General features: G+C 44.5%; 1 protein-coding gene across 1 annotated transcript in view; it reads left to right on the forward strand.

The window, feature by feature from the left end:
- Nucleotides 1–13,248, forward strand: part of ELOA (elongin A) — a 39,029-nt gene extending 25,781 nt beyond the window's left edge. The window contains exons 6-11 of the mRNA XM_060257487.1: nucleotides 977–1,132; nucleotides 3,491–3,588; nucleotides 5,309–5,489; nucleotides 7,301–7,412; nucleotides 7,642–7,799; nucleotides 10,060–13,248. Coding sequence (XP_060113470.1) covers nucleotides 977–1,132; nucleotides 3,491–3,588; nucleotides 5,309–5,489; nucleotides 7,301–7,412; nucleotides 7,642–7,799; nucleotides 10,060–10,121 — 767 coding nt within the window. The 3' untranslated portion in view covers nucleotides 10,122–13,248. The remainder of the gene's footprint in view (nucleotides 1–976; nucleotides 1,133–3,490; nucleotides 3,589–5,308; nucleotides 5,490–7,300; nucleotides 7,413–7,641; nucleotides 7,800–10,059) is intronic.
- Nucleotides 13,249–15,810: the final 2,562 nt, after the last annotated feature.

The raw sequence follows: 15,810 nt of genomic DNA on the forward strand, positions 1-15,810 counted from the left end.
AGTGTGCTTTGAGGTATAAGGAACCCTTTCTTGGTGTCTGGTTACCCAAGGCTGATAGATACATTCTAGAGTACACAGGTTGGGTCTGGGTTTCCTCTTCAATTCCCATGCACATGATATCTGATTCGGATCACGACTGTGAAGAAAGGGCCTGGGCCTACCACCCCTTGAACTGTTTTCCTAGTCTGAAATGGACTGGGGGGCATTATTTGGCCTGCAAGGAGAAGCCCTGAAGCAGCCCATGTCGGTTCCCCAGGCGGGCAAACAGCACAGCCCTGGGACTATTACAGGATAGGTAAATGGTGCACTGGCACAGGCTGAATCTGCTCATCACAAGTACCACAGTCGTGATCTGAATTGGGTATCTTACATGTGGGAATTGTTCAGAGCCTGCGACTCACGACGGTGTGTGGGTTCCAGAACCCGTCTTACGTACTCTGCAGTGTGTGAATCAACAATGAAAGAACTAATGTAGTTTTCCTTGGTATGCTGCTGTTCAGTTAATGTATGCTTGCACAGTTCTTTGTACTTTCCTATGCAGCTTTGGTTTAAAGAGAAGAAGCAGTTCCTCCTTCCCCATGCAGCTTCAGTATGCTTGTTCCAAGCTTCCAGCACTTAGCCATTCAGACCACTTTCAAGCAGTATGCAAACAGATTAATCAGTTCTCTTCCATGATAGGGTGGTAGTGGCTATTTACTATGATAGTGGAATGAATCCTCAGTGTCCATCAGCAGTATACCTGATGTAGGTGCTTTGGGGTTTTGCCTTGTGGGGTCATTTGATTGACTACTGCTGGACTAGGTAGATCTTCAGTCTAATCCAATGAAACATTTTGAATCTTCTGAGAATGGGCTCATCCAGCCGTTGGCAGATTGCCTTTGATGATCCGCACTTGATCCCTGCGCTGGATCTTGTGACCTGATAGCAATTCCCCTGCACACGCGCACACAGCCCTACTTAACCTCCTGTTTTGCAGCATTGTCCTCCCCTACAGAGGAGGATGAAGCAGGCTTCACAGGGCGCAGGCTGAATTCCAAGATGCAGGTGTATTCGGGATCCAAGACTGCCTACCTCCCAAAGATGATGACTCTGTATGAACAGTGCATCCGGGTCCTCAGCAATAACATTGACTGTGAGTATTGCCAGCTGTGAGTTGCCTATCATGTGCACTGGGTGGCTGCTCGTGGTTGGGTTTTTTTACTGCGGTTGATCTGAGACTTAGGCAAGCTGCACTTCCAACTTCCCACATCTCCCAGGTAAAACAGATGGTAAAACTGACGCAGGTATTTGGAGGGGAAAAACTGTGTACAGGAGGAAAGTCTGTGCATGTTTAGTTTAGTTTATTTGTAATTTGTATCCCGCCCTTCCCACCAGGTGGCTCAGGGCGGCTTACAGCATATAAAATTTAACATAAGAATATAAAATTAAACATTTCACACAGTTTACATAGTTAAAAATTTAGACATTTCACACAGTTTACATAGTTAAAACATTAAAAACACACAGCAATCTTATAAAAACAACACTCAGTTTCAAGTTTCAAGTGCCGGTTAGTTGTAAGCCAGCCGGAAGAGGACTGTCTTACAGGCCCTGCGGAATTGAGCGAGGTCCCGCAGGACCCTTACCTCTTCCGGCAGCTGGTTCCACCAGGAAGGGGCCATTACAGAGAAGGCCCTATCCCTAGTAGATTTCAAATGGGCTTCCTTTGGCCCGGGGACAACAAGGAGATTTTGAGTTCCCGATCTGATTCCCCCCCTCCCTTTCTTGGGATCAGCGACTTTAAAAGAAAGGCCATTTCGTACTAACTAGCGGTAACATTAATGAGGATTCATAGTCCATAATGCTTCTGCAGTCAAAATGGTGGTGATTGCGAGTCCTTTATTAGGAAGCAGTGCACACAAGGTCATGCAGTGGCAGGGCTTTTCTTGAGCAGGAAGGCAGTTCTGGTTGGCTTGGCGTCAGGGGGTGTGGACTAGTATGCAAATTAGCTCCTGCTGGGCTTTTTCTACAAAAAAGCCCTATGTAGGACAAAGGTGGTATCGGGGTGTGGCCTAATATGCAAATGAGTCCCTGCTGGACTTTTCCTACAAAAATAGCCCTGTGCAGTGGTAATAAATATATACAGAAGCACCCTACAGTACAGTTTTAGTGCACCGATGTACACTTGTGCATGACTTGCACTTGGCAGTTGTTCAGCTCTGTTGTTTCCCTTTTCTGAAGCATCTCACAGGAGCCCTTTAGTCTTCATTTTCCATTCCCTTTCTCAGGCTAGTTCTTCTAGCATCTCACCCCTCCAATAGACCTTCAGGATTTCATTTTCTTTTTTAAATTTAGAACTGGATTGAGCTGTATATCATCTGAGGCCTTTCCACCAACCCCAATCCCAGTATGGCTTTCGGAGCCAACTGCAGGACACACCTTGCCTGCCTTCTCAGCTCCTGTTTCCTGTGGGTTAGCTCCTGCTTCTGATCCCTTCCGCCTGCCATCCTTTTGCTCTGTGACCTCTTGTCTGAGCAACGACATTGGCCAGTTTGGAAAAGGGGCAATGAAGCAGCTGGATGATCTGTAGTTGAGTCCCTAACGGTCACCAGCCAGCCTTTGCAGCAACATGTTAGTGATCTAGTGCATCTTGATGCCTAAATTTCAGAAGGCACTATAGTGGTCTATGTTTTATAGTGTGCAAGAATATTATTTTACTTTAGGTATTTATCCCCTGCTTTTCTCCCCAAGGGGGACTGCCAGCTGCTTACTACATTTCTCCCCTCCTGTGTTTCGTCCTCACAATAACTACCCTGTATGCTAGACTAAGAGAGAGTGATGGGCCCAAAGTGAAAAGAAAAGAAAAGGAAAAGCTGTAAACAACCATATTGTCCCTTGCAAAATCCAGGACAAGAAACAACATCCATGTAATATCCTTTTATTAAATGTCACAAAGCATTGCATGCAAGCTTTCAAGGTTATCAGAATGCTGACCACTACACCATGGTGGAATCAACTCCCAGAGGAGGTGCGAGCCCTGCGAGCCCTGAATCAGTTTTGCAGGGCTTGCAAAACCGCCCTCTTTCAGCTTGCTTTTGAGATGGAACCCGGCTAACTGACATCTGGCCATCCTATACATGTTTCTGAATTGTAGCACCTTAATTAATAATTTATAATGGTTAACTGTTTTATCTAATTTTTAACTTAATTTATAAATGTAATTCAACTGTATTTTAATCCGTTTTATAGTAATGATTGTATTTTATTGAAATCATGGTTACACCATGTCCTGTGAGCCGCCCTGAGCCTGCCTTTGGCAGGGGAGGGCGGGATATAAAAATAAATTTATTTTTATTATTATTATTATTATTACAACATGCTGTACACCAGACATTCTGACCACTACACCATGCTGGCTTGTGATGTTTATGACCCTCCCTGGGGGAGTTCTACCATATAGAGGCAGCAGTCTGAGGACTACAGCACATAATTTCCCCCTCTTTCCGCACAGCAATTTATGAAGTTGGTGGAGTTCCTTTCAGTGTCCTGGAACCCGTCTTGGAGCGATGCACCCCAGAGCAGCTGTATCGCATTGAGGAGTGTAATCCCGTAAGTGCCAGGAGAATGGGGCCGGGGGATTTTTTGGTGTTGGCCTGACTTCCAGCACCCTAGCAAAGGGCTTGGTGCAAGGTCATTGTTCAGGGGTACCTTAGGATTTGCAAAGTTGTGTGGTATATCGATAGTACAGCCGAGCTCTGAACTAGGCAGTGCCTTGTTTATTTAACAATTACAAAAGCAGAAAGCAATCCAATAAGATAATACAGTGAACAGTGGAATTCTGTTCCTTTTATAAAAGCACCCTCCTGAACCATCTCGCCTAGCCTCTGCTGTGCAGTTGGCAGAGCTGCTGTTTGCTCAGTTTTGACTGCAGATCTGAAATATGGGGAAAGAAAGACTGGCCTACAGTGCAGGTCTCTTTCCTGGATTTCTGAGAGAATGGATGCGAAATGCATGAAGTGCAATTATTAATCATAAGGAATATGTGATGGCAGGTGGGATGTGTGCAGAGGGAAAGTTTACTTCTTGTCTGGAGTCTGGGGTGTGTGCACGTGCAAAAGACTTTGCAGCATCCCTGATGGTCAAGGCCGAGCCACCCACTGATAGGAGAAGATGGGCCTTGCTTGCACCCCAACGGTGTCCCTGTGATGAAGTACTTTAACTCACTCACCCCAAAGAATGAATGGCAGCCATCCACTTCCAAAGCCAAAGGACTGCAACCAGGTTTTCTAATTCAGATTTTGAATTGTGAAAAGAAGCCAGTATCATCTGGGTTTTGCTCTAAGTTGATCACAACATTTCAAACCCCCCCCCCACAAGGTTTTAAACAGAATGTGTGCATGTAGTCAACTTGCTCTTTGCAGCAGCAAGGTTTCTGATGGATGTCATGCCAGTTGTGTTTTACAAATCCATGATGCTATGGAATTTCAGTTGGAGGAGCCCAAGACTGTTATTTGCTTTTCTAGATCTTTCAGAGTACAAGTGGATGAAGGTTCTTCACCAGTTCTAGGTGGCAGGGGTGGAGAGTCAGGAGTTGTCTGCTGAGTGGTGCTCTGCAGCTCAAGTGGGCAACAGATTGGCATGGCACCTGAGTTTGGGCAGCACACACTGGTATCCAGCTGCTGCTGTTGCAAATGAGCCTCTGGAGTAGAAAAAAGGCAGAGTTGCCACATGTCTTTGGAAAGAAAAACATGCTCAACAACCCTGTAATTTTTTCCTGTCTCCACGGAGCCCAGGAGCAGCTGGTGCAAATGGTCTCCTAGGTTCACACAGTGGGGACAAGGAGAGAGAACAAGTTTTGTGTAATCGTTTGGCTGGCAGAATTTGCCAGCATGTACCTTGCTCTCTATTAAAGGCCCTTTGACAAATTGCTGGCAAACTTCAGCAGTCATAAGATAGGAGCTTTATGTATTCTGTGTAAAATAAAAATTCCCCATTCTATGCATGGTTGTTTTGTTGTTGCTGTTGCCATTGGCTTTGTCTTGTGTGATTTAGGTTTTGGAAATGTTTGGCAAGGATGGTCATGGGGGCAAATGGAAGGAAGGGGAGAATGCAGAAACTTTTCCATGTATGTTTGCTATATACCCATGAGAGTTAGGAGCTTGGATCTTGGCTTTAAAAAGAGTTTGAGCAAACCAATTATATAAGCCATGGCTGTCCAGAACATCTGAATGCCGCAGTTGGAGCTGCATTATGTGCCTTTTGATGGTTCTGAGCTGCTAGCTTCTCCCTTCTACTCCCTGAGCTCATTTTTTGTGCTTTTGGTTTCCAGTTTTTAACTGAGGACACCAATGAGTTGTGGCATAATCACTGCATCCGTGATTTCAAGAAGGAGAAGCCAGAAGAGTTCGAGTCATGGAGGGAGATGTACCTCCGCCTGCATGATGCCCGAGAGCAGCGGCTGCTCATGCTGACCCACAACATCCGCTCGGCTCATGCCAATAAACCCAAAGGTAGAGGGGAGGGGAGGGCAGGCCCTGCAGTGGCAGGAAATGGGGAGGCTCCATCCATCTGTCACTGGATCTGAAAGGCAGCAGGGATCAGCTTTTGTATTAGGCCTGCTGTTTGCCTCTAACTGCACTTCTATGCTGGATGCTATAATTTCTGTCCATCATATTAATAGGCTGCTCTGCTAGATCAGTGTCTGCACAGCCGGCTACTGTTAAGAGCACAAGAGCGGGATCAATATGAAACCAAAGTTTTAGTAGTAGTTGTTGCTGTTTTAATGATATTAATAGTTTCACTTATGGAAGGCCTTTCTCACTGGGACTCAAGGCAGATCACAAGTATGATTTTTAAAAAAAAAAAACGTTTCAGTGTCACTAGACATATGACAAAATAGGATAACAGCCATTCAGTGAACAGACTCCAATGAACATATGAACATATGAAGCTGCCTTATACTGAATCAGACCCTTGGTCCATCAAAGTCAGTATTGTCTTCTCAGACTGGCAGCGGCTCTCCAGGGCCTCAAGCTGAGGTTTTTCACACCATTTTGCCTGGACCCTTTTTTGGAGATGCCGGGGATTGATCCTGGGACCTTCTGCTTCCCAAGCAGATGCTCTACCACTGAGCCACCATCCCTTCTACATATGAAGCTGCCTTCTACTGAATCAGACCCTCGGTCCATCAAAGTCAGTATTGTCTTATCGGACTGGCAGCGGCTCTCCAGGGCCTCAAGCTGAGGTTTTTCACACCATTTTGCCTGGACCCTTTTTTGGAGATGCCGGGGATTGAACCTGGGACCTTCTGCTTACCAAGCAGATGCTCTACCACTGAGCCACCGTCCCTCCTCCACCAATGCATGATCACATTTGACTCTATCAGCAAATATTTCTAGTAAGACAAAATTATGCAGCTGGGCTGCAATTATAGGACAGGAGGGAAAAAACAGACCAACACATGCAAATGTATCTGTAAGACAACATGATAATCAGTGTCAGAAAGATTTTATCCCTAATCAAAGTTGGCATCTGTCGTTAGGATGTGCATTTTCTACACCGCTTATGTGGTTTCAAAGGTTAGGGTTCATAGGTATGGTCATCTGCAGTGAACCAAGGCGAATTCTAAAGTTCTCTTCTACAAAGCCAGATTTGGCTTTCAGCCCAAGTTTTTGACAGCTGCCTCCAAGCTGCCAACAAACTTTTTAAAAACCCAGCTGGGCCTACTCATATGTGTTGAACACGAGCTTTTCACTGCACTGTGACCATGTTAATCTTCTGTAGACTAACCTGCTCTTACAGTGCATGACTGCAAGAGCCAATAGAGAACATGACAAGGCTATTTGCCTCTGTGAGGTAGGATTGCCCAGTATCTTACAGGAGTGGGCTTCCTGTTACTTCTGGGGCAAAGTGGAAATAGAGGTTTCACAGACCTTGCTTCACTTATGCAGTGTATGAGGGGGGAAACTGCCCCTGTTTAATGGTTTCTGGCTTTGGTGCAGCAGGATGTGATAAGCCACCTGTCCTGCAAAGCCCTAGGTCTGGTGATGTGTTCTTGAAGTGCTACTGCTGGTTAGAGCTGCCAGTTAGAAAAGCCTTCTATGTTGCCCCTGTGTGGCTGTAAAAAAGAAACTGTTGCAGGGAACATATTGACACTCCTAAAGGGAAAAGGTGCAGATGAGGCCTGGTGAGCGGGGAGGATAGCGAAGATGAAGGCCGTCTGCTGTGAAGTAGGGAAAGAGCAGGCTGGCCAGTCTTTGAGGCCTTGAACAGACTTGCTTCCTTTGGCTAACCTGAGTTTCTCTCACCTGCATGATTCTAGGCAGAGTAGCCAAGATGGCATTTGTCAATTCTGCTGTGAAGCCCCCCCGGGATGTGCGAAGAAGACAGGAGAAGTTTGGCACTGGAGGAGCAGCCATCCCGGAGAAGATCAAGTGAGTCTCAAACCACATCCTCTGTGTCAGTGGACCCTACTGCAAATGGAAGTCAAGCAGCTTGTTCAAGAGGGACCCCCCCCTTTTTTCTGTTTTTCAGTATATGCTGATACACACACACACACAACATTGTGCAGTTTTACTGAAGCTGCAGAGCGATCACCCTTGAGCATGTACAGAGTGCTTTTTTTAACATGTAAGTCATTTAGGATCTTTCTTTCCCCCTCAGGATAAAGCCAGTTCTCTTCTCCCCGGCAAAAAGCAGCAGTGTTCAAGCAGAAGAGGAACAGGCCTACGAAGGGCCAAGCACGAGCAGCAGTCACTCGGGCCCATCTGTGGGCAGTTCATCTTCTGTTAGCTATGACCCTCGGAGGCCTCCTGTGAAGAGTAAGTGACCAGGGACACTGCAGTGTCACTTTTGCCAACAGTTGCATCTGGCTTGAATTTATGTTTTATAGGATGGCGGGGTTTGGTACTGAAGGTGCTGGATGTGTAAAAGAAAAGAGGTGGTAGCTGTGGGGAGAAGCACTCCTGAAGGGTGTGACCTTGTGGCTAGAGGAGTGGCGTTTAACTTGCATTTCAGGGAGCCCTGTCATTTTTGGGGAGTTTTTAGTGTAGCTTTCTTCAGTAGGAAGTAGAGTAGTTCATTTTGGGAGCATGGACCTGGTTTGCCCAACGAAACCCTTAATCATTCCAGCCAACAGCTTTGATCCCAGGGCAGATCTCTGCTGATGGGTAGGATATCCATCAGCAGAATGTGTCTTGCTTGCCGTTCCTTTTTTGTGGCGGCCCAAAATTGATCCTTGAAATACTGATCCTTGAGGACAAGGATTCCCATCCACTCTCCCCTCCCCCTGTTCTTGCCCCCAAGGAGGTTAGCAGACTGTCTTTATTTATTTATTTTTGCAGAATCCAAGGCTATAAGGATCTAAGTCTGAGCCCTAGTTCAGGCTGTGCCCCGGGATCCTCTGTAGCACGTATGGTGCCGGGAGACCCAAGCTGAATCATGAGATCGCAGTGTTGGGCCGATTCTTCACTCCCTTTCTGGGACGTGGGAATCAGAAATTTCCGTTCGATAGCTTAATTTAGCAGCCTGGCCTGTAAAGGGGAAAGAAGTGAGGTCTGGGGGTGGTTAATCTTTCATTGCCACAACAAGGAGTGGAAGAGAGAGTTAAAGGTCTAATTGTAACCCCCTCAGAGAAGGGGGCCTCTGAGATAGAGAGTGGCTTTTCGGAGTTGTAGCTTGGTATTAAAGATGGGCAGGGTTGCAAATCTGGGTTGGGGGTCAAAACTGTTTTAGTTACAGTTTAATTTGAACATTTGAAACAGTATTTACACTGTTGCATTATGGTGCAGCTTTAAATCCAATGATCGGCCTTGGAATGGGTATCTTCTTTAATAATTAGTGGTTAGTAATAAATATACTTAAGAATGGCAGAGGAAGGTTATAACAGTTTTTGCCTTTCAAAGCCAGACATTGATTATGATCAGAGAGGTTTATAGCAATGCTTATCTATATTTATGGAGTGGAGTCCTCTGCTATGACCTATATGCCCCTAGAGCTAAGTGATTTTTAGCTACCTGAAAGACATCTATCTGGCATGAGTGGAAGTGCCCAATACGTTTGGGTTGCTTCTGCAATGGAAAAGGGTACTGCCAGGGCTTTTTTTGAGCAGGAACACAGTTCTGGCTGCCTTGGCATCAGGGAGTGTGGCCTAATATGCAAATGAGTTCCTGCTGGACTTTTTCTACAAAAAAAGCCATGGGTACTGCCCAAATGGAAACAAAGCTCAGGATCCAAATCATTAGGACTAAAAACCCTGTTAATTTCATTAATAGTCTGCCTTTCTCACTGAAACACATGGTGGAATGCAAACTTTAAAACAAGCCACACCCAAAGGAGAAAAAAAACAATCAAATCGAAGGGTGTTCAGTTTTTCACAGGCATCAACACCAAAAACCTATTCCCTTGCTAAGGCTGCCCTTCAGAACAATTCCATTTCACACCATGGCATGATGGAAGTGTTAATCTCAGGATGCTGGATTTTGGCCCTATCCTCTGCTTCTTTGGCAGGGCTATGGAATCCTGGCATGTACCCCTGATTATCACCACTGGCATCCCATTGTCTTGTGTATGTGCACATGTGTTCTTCGCACCCTTCAAAGATACCCAGCTACACACATGCGTGCTTTCCCCCTTTCATAATGCTAGAAGGGGCAGCACCACAGCGTTCCCTTTTGTTGGGGTCCTTTACATTTAGAGGCACCCAGCAAAAGTGCTCTTGCGATCCCATCTCTTGAAGCAGTAGGAAGTTGTATAGACCCAGGGGTTTGTGAGGAAGCAACAGAATGTACACCAAGTCAAGAAGGCCCTTCCCCTTCCTCTTGTTTTACTTCCCCCTGCCTTTATGGCTTTATCTGTATTAGCTTATAAAGTTGTGGGCTAGATTTCTTCTTTGTAAGGGTGTGTAACTTCTAGCTTTCCACATGCCTTGTCTGGGCCTCTTTTGATGGCTAAGTATAAAAAGCACGATCCAGATCAAAAGGACTAGTAACTTCTATTCAAAAATGAACTTGGGATTTCATGATGTGATGTTCCTGCACATGCTTGCCACCTTCTCCATTGTCTTTTCCCTTCCCTTTTCAGAAATTGCACCCATGATGGCAAAGACTATTAAGGCGTTCAAAAACAGATTCTCTCGAAGATAAAGGTGCCCACAAGCCAGGGAGGAGAAGGGAGCTCATCTCTTCAGTGGGAGAATTATTTGTGAGCAAACAGGGAGGGACCCCCAGGATCCGCCACCAAACCCCAGTGGAAGACCAACAGCACAGTATTGTTTGAAGCAGCCCTCTGGCCCTACCCTCTGCTCCCGTAGCCTGGCATCTGAAAATGTGAAATCTGGATATGTGTGGAAACAAGGAAGTCCAGAGACTGCGGCTTGGCCTGTAATCTATCTTTCTCCCCCTCCCTGCCTTGATGATGGAGTGGAAAGGAATACCCCTCCTGCCCTACATGCAGTGTTTTCCTCAGCCCCAGTTTAAGAATCCTGAACTCTTGTGCCTCTTGAAGAAAAGCCTGTACTCCAAATCCGGATGTTGTGTTTCAGACTCCACCCTGCAATCCTTAGATCCTGCCAGAGGTTTCCCAGCTTTTTGTCAGACCATTTTTGGAGCATCCCTTTTGTAATCCCTTTGCCCTTTAAATCCCACCTCTCAGAATGTTCCTTGCATTGCTGAAACCCTTGTGCAGACTGGGAGCAGTCGACTTTTCCTAGCTGCTGAGGATGTCCCTCTATTCCAACTTCTGTTCCTTTGAAAAAGGAGTGGGGGGTATTGGGTGGGGGGCCCTCCAATCCCCATACTCCTTTTTAAATGTCATAGGGAAAAAAAACAGCACATGAATTTTTGGAGGAGGCCAGGAGGGAATGCACAAATCTGAATTTTAAACACTCAGTTGTTTATTTTTAAAATGGATCACAACATTTGGAAGCCAATTTTGTTTTTAGCAGGAATAGTGAAGGCCTTAGTGTTTAGTTTTTGGGGGGGGAGGGGCTGTCTTTGTGTGCGCACGCATTTTGTGTTTTTTAAAACTTAAAAAAGAGATTTTAGATTTGTTGTTTCTCCCCTCCCTTCTGGATTTTGGTCAAAAGATGTTTGTTATGCAGCCACTTCATGTTCACCTGATCCCTTGCGAAGTACTTCAAGGGAGTCAAGGAGTTACTTTAGAATTTTAGTTCATAATACCTGGTCACTTGATGGGAAAAGGCATCCCCCTCAAGTGAAATCTCTCTTACTCAGGAGTCCTGGACACCAGATGTCGGAAGAACTGGCAGGCAAACTGTGTAAGTTTCCGTCTCTCTGGAGCATCTGCAAATGGGTTGAGTGTAATGCAACATTTTCATCACTTGAGAGGGCAAAGGAAAGCCCGCTGGGTGGTCTGGCCCATCTGAGGAGAGCTTGAGGAAAATGTGTTGCTTGGGTACTGCTTTTTTTAAATGCTGGAGGAGGGGACACTGGGCTGTAAAAATGCTATTTATCCTGACGGCGATGGGTGTAGAGAGATATGGAATATGTCTTGGGAAACGTGACAGTGTGTTTCTTGGCGCCAAGGCTGAAGGAACTTTGATTATGAAGACTTACGAAGGAGAGACTGATTCATAAGGGAGTGGGGGAGGATTCTTCTAGTGACTTTCTAGTCTTGCAGCATCTGCTACTGCAAGAATGCTCCACTTCTATACCGGGAGGCAGTTGGTGTTCCTGATAGAGAAGACCCTGCTCATTCTTTCCTCTAATAATCCCTCAATATTTGGGGCAGGATGGGACCTTCTTTTTTTTCTTTTTTCTTTTTTTTTTGCTGTGACTCATGTGCCATGCAGGGTAGGAAAAGCTCTCTTGATGTTTCTCTGTCCAATGCAATGTCCCTGCAGTTCCAACTCCTTTTTCTATAAGTTTTTAATGATTATGGTATTTGAAAATGGGTCTCTCACAGTCTGCTCCAAGCCAATCAAAGGCCCCAGAAAGCTTTAAATTAAATTGTGTAGCATTTCAAAGCGTGTTGTGCTGTTTTTAAAAAGAAAGAAATCGTGCTCCTTTCTTGCTTTTGCTGTATTTAATTTTGCTGTATTTAGTTAATTATATAATCTGCCTCCTGTCGTGCTTTTTAATGTGTGTGTGTGTGTGTTTTTTCTCCTTTTTATAATTGGGATTGGGAAGGGGAAACGGAATGGTTCAGAAACCAATGTGTTGACCAGTGAGGAAAGAACATTTGGATGCATCTATAGGATTCCCAAGTTGTGTTAAATTTGGATATCTAAGGTCCAACCTTGGTAGTCACCCCTCCTCCCTGCCCATTAATTGCAAGTAGAAAGCAGACAAGTCTCTCAAACATGTTCAGCCCCAGCTGAGGAACTGCAGTCTGAAACAGCATCTTGTACTACCTGACTGAAGCCTTGCCCACCTAGCCCTTGTAATGTCATCATTTCACACCAGGTCAGGTGGGGTCAAAGGTTTTGTAGCTCCACCCCTTCACAATGCATATTATTGTCCGTTGCTGGGCTGGATGGACAGGATCTCAAGTTTCCTTGACTCAGTAGGGGGGGAGGAGGGAGCAGCCAGGGCTTCCATCAGGTTTCCCCTCCTCTCCATGTTGGTAGTACCTTGATATTGGTCAAGGTCAATACTTGGGTATTGCTTAGTTAAATGTGCAGCCCTGCCATCAGCTATGCCATTGGGGCTACTTCGCCAATGAAATTGGATCTTTGTATCTGAGAATTCAGCCAGCTGTCAGTATTCTGGACTAGTTTGGTGGAGAGTTTTTTTGCCGAGGGAAGTTTGCAGTGCAAATATTATGACTTCTAATTCTCATACTGGAAAACATTTTCTCAATGGATGAAGCAGGCCCTCTGCAGAGGCAGTAGAAGGAGCTGTCATGCCCCATACTAGTTGGGAAGGTGAGATCTTCCTCTCTCAAAGCCAGATGCTAAATTAAATGGTTGGAAAGAATATTGAACCTCCTTTTAATGGGCAGATGGTGCCCAAGTGGAATCCGTTGCAGAGTGAAACCACTCCACTTCTGATTCTCCTTTGGGTGTCCAGAACATTTTAAAATAAGTACTGTTTTCACTGCTACACTACAAAAAATAAAGTCGTCCTTTTTTTTTTGTGTACCACGAGGAAAAGGTAATGCCGAATTACAGTTGTATTTTGGTCCCTGACTGTAAATAACAATTTTCTATGTTACTTTTTTGTGGTAACTATGGAGATGAATATTTTAACTAGATAAGTTATATGAAAGGAAGAAAGCTGTGTCTCAATAAAAGCCAAACACTGGACTTTGTTTCTGTGCCATCTGTGTCTTCTGTGTTTCTCTTACTTGTATTGGGAAGTATACGAACTTAATCTCTTGGATTGGACTGCAGGGTTGCAATCTAGTTGTGTGAGTGCTATCCTCTGATAGAAAGCTCCTTCTATTGAAGGAAAGCACCTCTGGCAGTTGAACAGATACTGCAGGGTCTGATCCTTTTAGCTTCCAAACTATGTATTATGTTCTGTTTAATGGGAACCATAGCTCTGTGGTAGAGGATTTGCCTGGCATGCAGAAGGTCCCAGATTCAATCTTGACATTTCTTGTCAGAGACTGGTTAGTAAATTGAAAGACCTCTACCGGAGTTTCAGCTCTAGGATGGCAAATACCTGGAGATTTGGGGAGTGGAACCTAGGGAGGGGAGAGACCCTCAGCATACCTTGACTGTAGTGCTCACCTACCAGTTTAACTGTTTTGTAGAAACTCATTCTGAAAGTGGCTAACCTTGCAGGGCTGACTTTCTGGGTAAACCCCAGAAAAGGTTAGAAGCTTGCCCTTTTCCTATAGATCCATACAAATATAATTTATCAAAAACTTACTGGCAGAATTTTAGAGACTGGTCAGAAGTGGAAAAGTGCTGGCTTGTATATTCCAAAAAGTATCAAGGTTTCTCTCCTCTCCCCCTCTTCCCCGCAGCAAAATGTTTCCAGGAGTTGCTATTGCCAGTTCTTCACTTGAGAGTACTGGGAGTAATATTTATTTATAACGGTTATAGAAGAAGAAGAAGATATTGGATTTATATCCCGCCCTCCACTCCGAAGAGTCTCAGAGCGGCTCACAATCTCCTTTCCCTTCCTCCCCCACAACAGACACCCTGTGAGGTGGGTGGGGCTGGAGAGGGCTCTCACAGCAGCTGCCCTTTCAAGGACAACCTCTGCCAGGGCTATGGCTGACCCAAGGCCATGCTAGCAGGTGCAAGTGGAGGAGTGGGGAATCAAACCCGGTTCTCCCAGATAAGAGTCCGCACACTTAACCACTACACCAAACTGGCTCTCCAGCAAACAATTCATAAAACTCCAATTCATAACCAATAAAAGGTGATATAATTATACAATAATTATTATACAATACTAAAATACGATACCACCTAAAATATACATAAAATACGAATACAGACTTTAAGACACAGAAGTTGTAAAATTAGTGTTAAAACCAAGGATAATTAAAAACCCTGTCTAGACCTCTTACTGGGAGTAACGACTGTGAACAGTGATATTCTGAAACAACATGAAAGTCATCCAGCCATTTGACTGCATACTGCAAGTGGATGGAAACTCAATCCAGACTTAGAGTACATTGATGCAGAACACCAGCAGATTATAAGGCAAGAAATTCAGCATTGAAGGGGTGTGCTTGAACTCTTAGTGGCTAACTATTATGGTGTTCCTGGCATCATATAACTTGGCATTTCAGGGATCTTTGAACAAGCTCTTAATAGACAATAATGGAAATTTTCTTGTACAGGTGCTTGGCAAGTATGATGATTAGTTAATGTGAGCATTTGTGGCATATATATCTTCAAAGGGGTATAATGACCACTATGGTGGGAAAACCAATCACCTTTATAGCCAACGAAGGGTTAGAAAATAACAGGTTCGCCAGAGCTAAGTATTACTCTGTCAGATTCCACATTTGATGTAAGTCCTCTGAAAAGATATAATATGCAGAGAGATTTGTGAATGACGATAGAGGCAAAATTTACGTAAAAACATTTCCTAGGATTCAGGACAGTTCACGAAACAACTGGACAAGGGTGCTATTGTTGGGGATACTGAAGGAAAAATAGATGGAAGATTGCTGTGGACAGTATTATAATAAAAGTACCAACCTGAGGGAACAAAAAAAGGGTGTTCAGGCAAAACTACTTACAACGAACTGAAGATCTTCATTTGTACCCCGTGCCTGCCACGATCTTGATATGACAGTTTCAGATGCATCATAATCATCAGAGGAATCTATTTCTCTTTTTGGTGTGTTACAGCATATCTGTGCTATTTTCTGCCTCCCTTCAATGGCAGCAAATTGTAGCGAAGTGAAACATTGCTGTGAAACCATTGAGTGACACTTGCTGGGAAAGTCGCATAGGCAATGTGAAGTCTATTTGATATCAAACGAAGTTTATGCTACTCTGATGAAGTACCAGAGTTGTCTCAAGCAGGGGCAAGTGTTTCACCATGAGGAAGTGTCCAGCACAACAATTTGTTATGAACAAATGACAATCAAGTTCTTGCCATCAATTACAGTATGAAAGATTTAACAAGATGGTTTTCCTTTCAATATTTCTTTCATTTTTGTCCAGTATTCTTTATTTTAGAATGTTCATAGCATAAATAAAAATGCAGATTAAAATCATTTAAAAGTTATCAGGTTTTCTAACGATTCTTCCTCGTTATTTCATAGAATCATAGAGTTGGAAGGGAGCTCCAGGGTCATCTAGTCCAACCCCCTGCACAATGCAGGAAACTCACAAATACCGCCCCCCCCTCCAAATTCACAGAATCCGCATTGTTGTCAGATGGCCATTCAGCCTCTGTT

Source organism: Heteronotia binoei, chromosome 17, assembly GCF_032191835.1.
Source record: "Heteronotia binoei isolate CCM8104 ecotype False Entrance Well chromosome 17, APGP_CSIRO_Hbin_v1, whole genome shotgun sequence".
Classification (NCBI taxonomy): domain Eukaryota; kingdom Metazoa; phylum Chordata; class Lepidosauria; order Squamata; family Gekkonidae; genus Heteronotia; species Heteronotia binoei.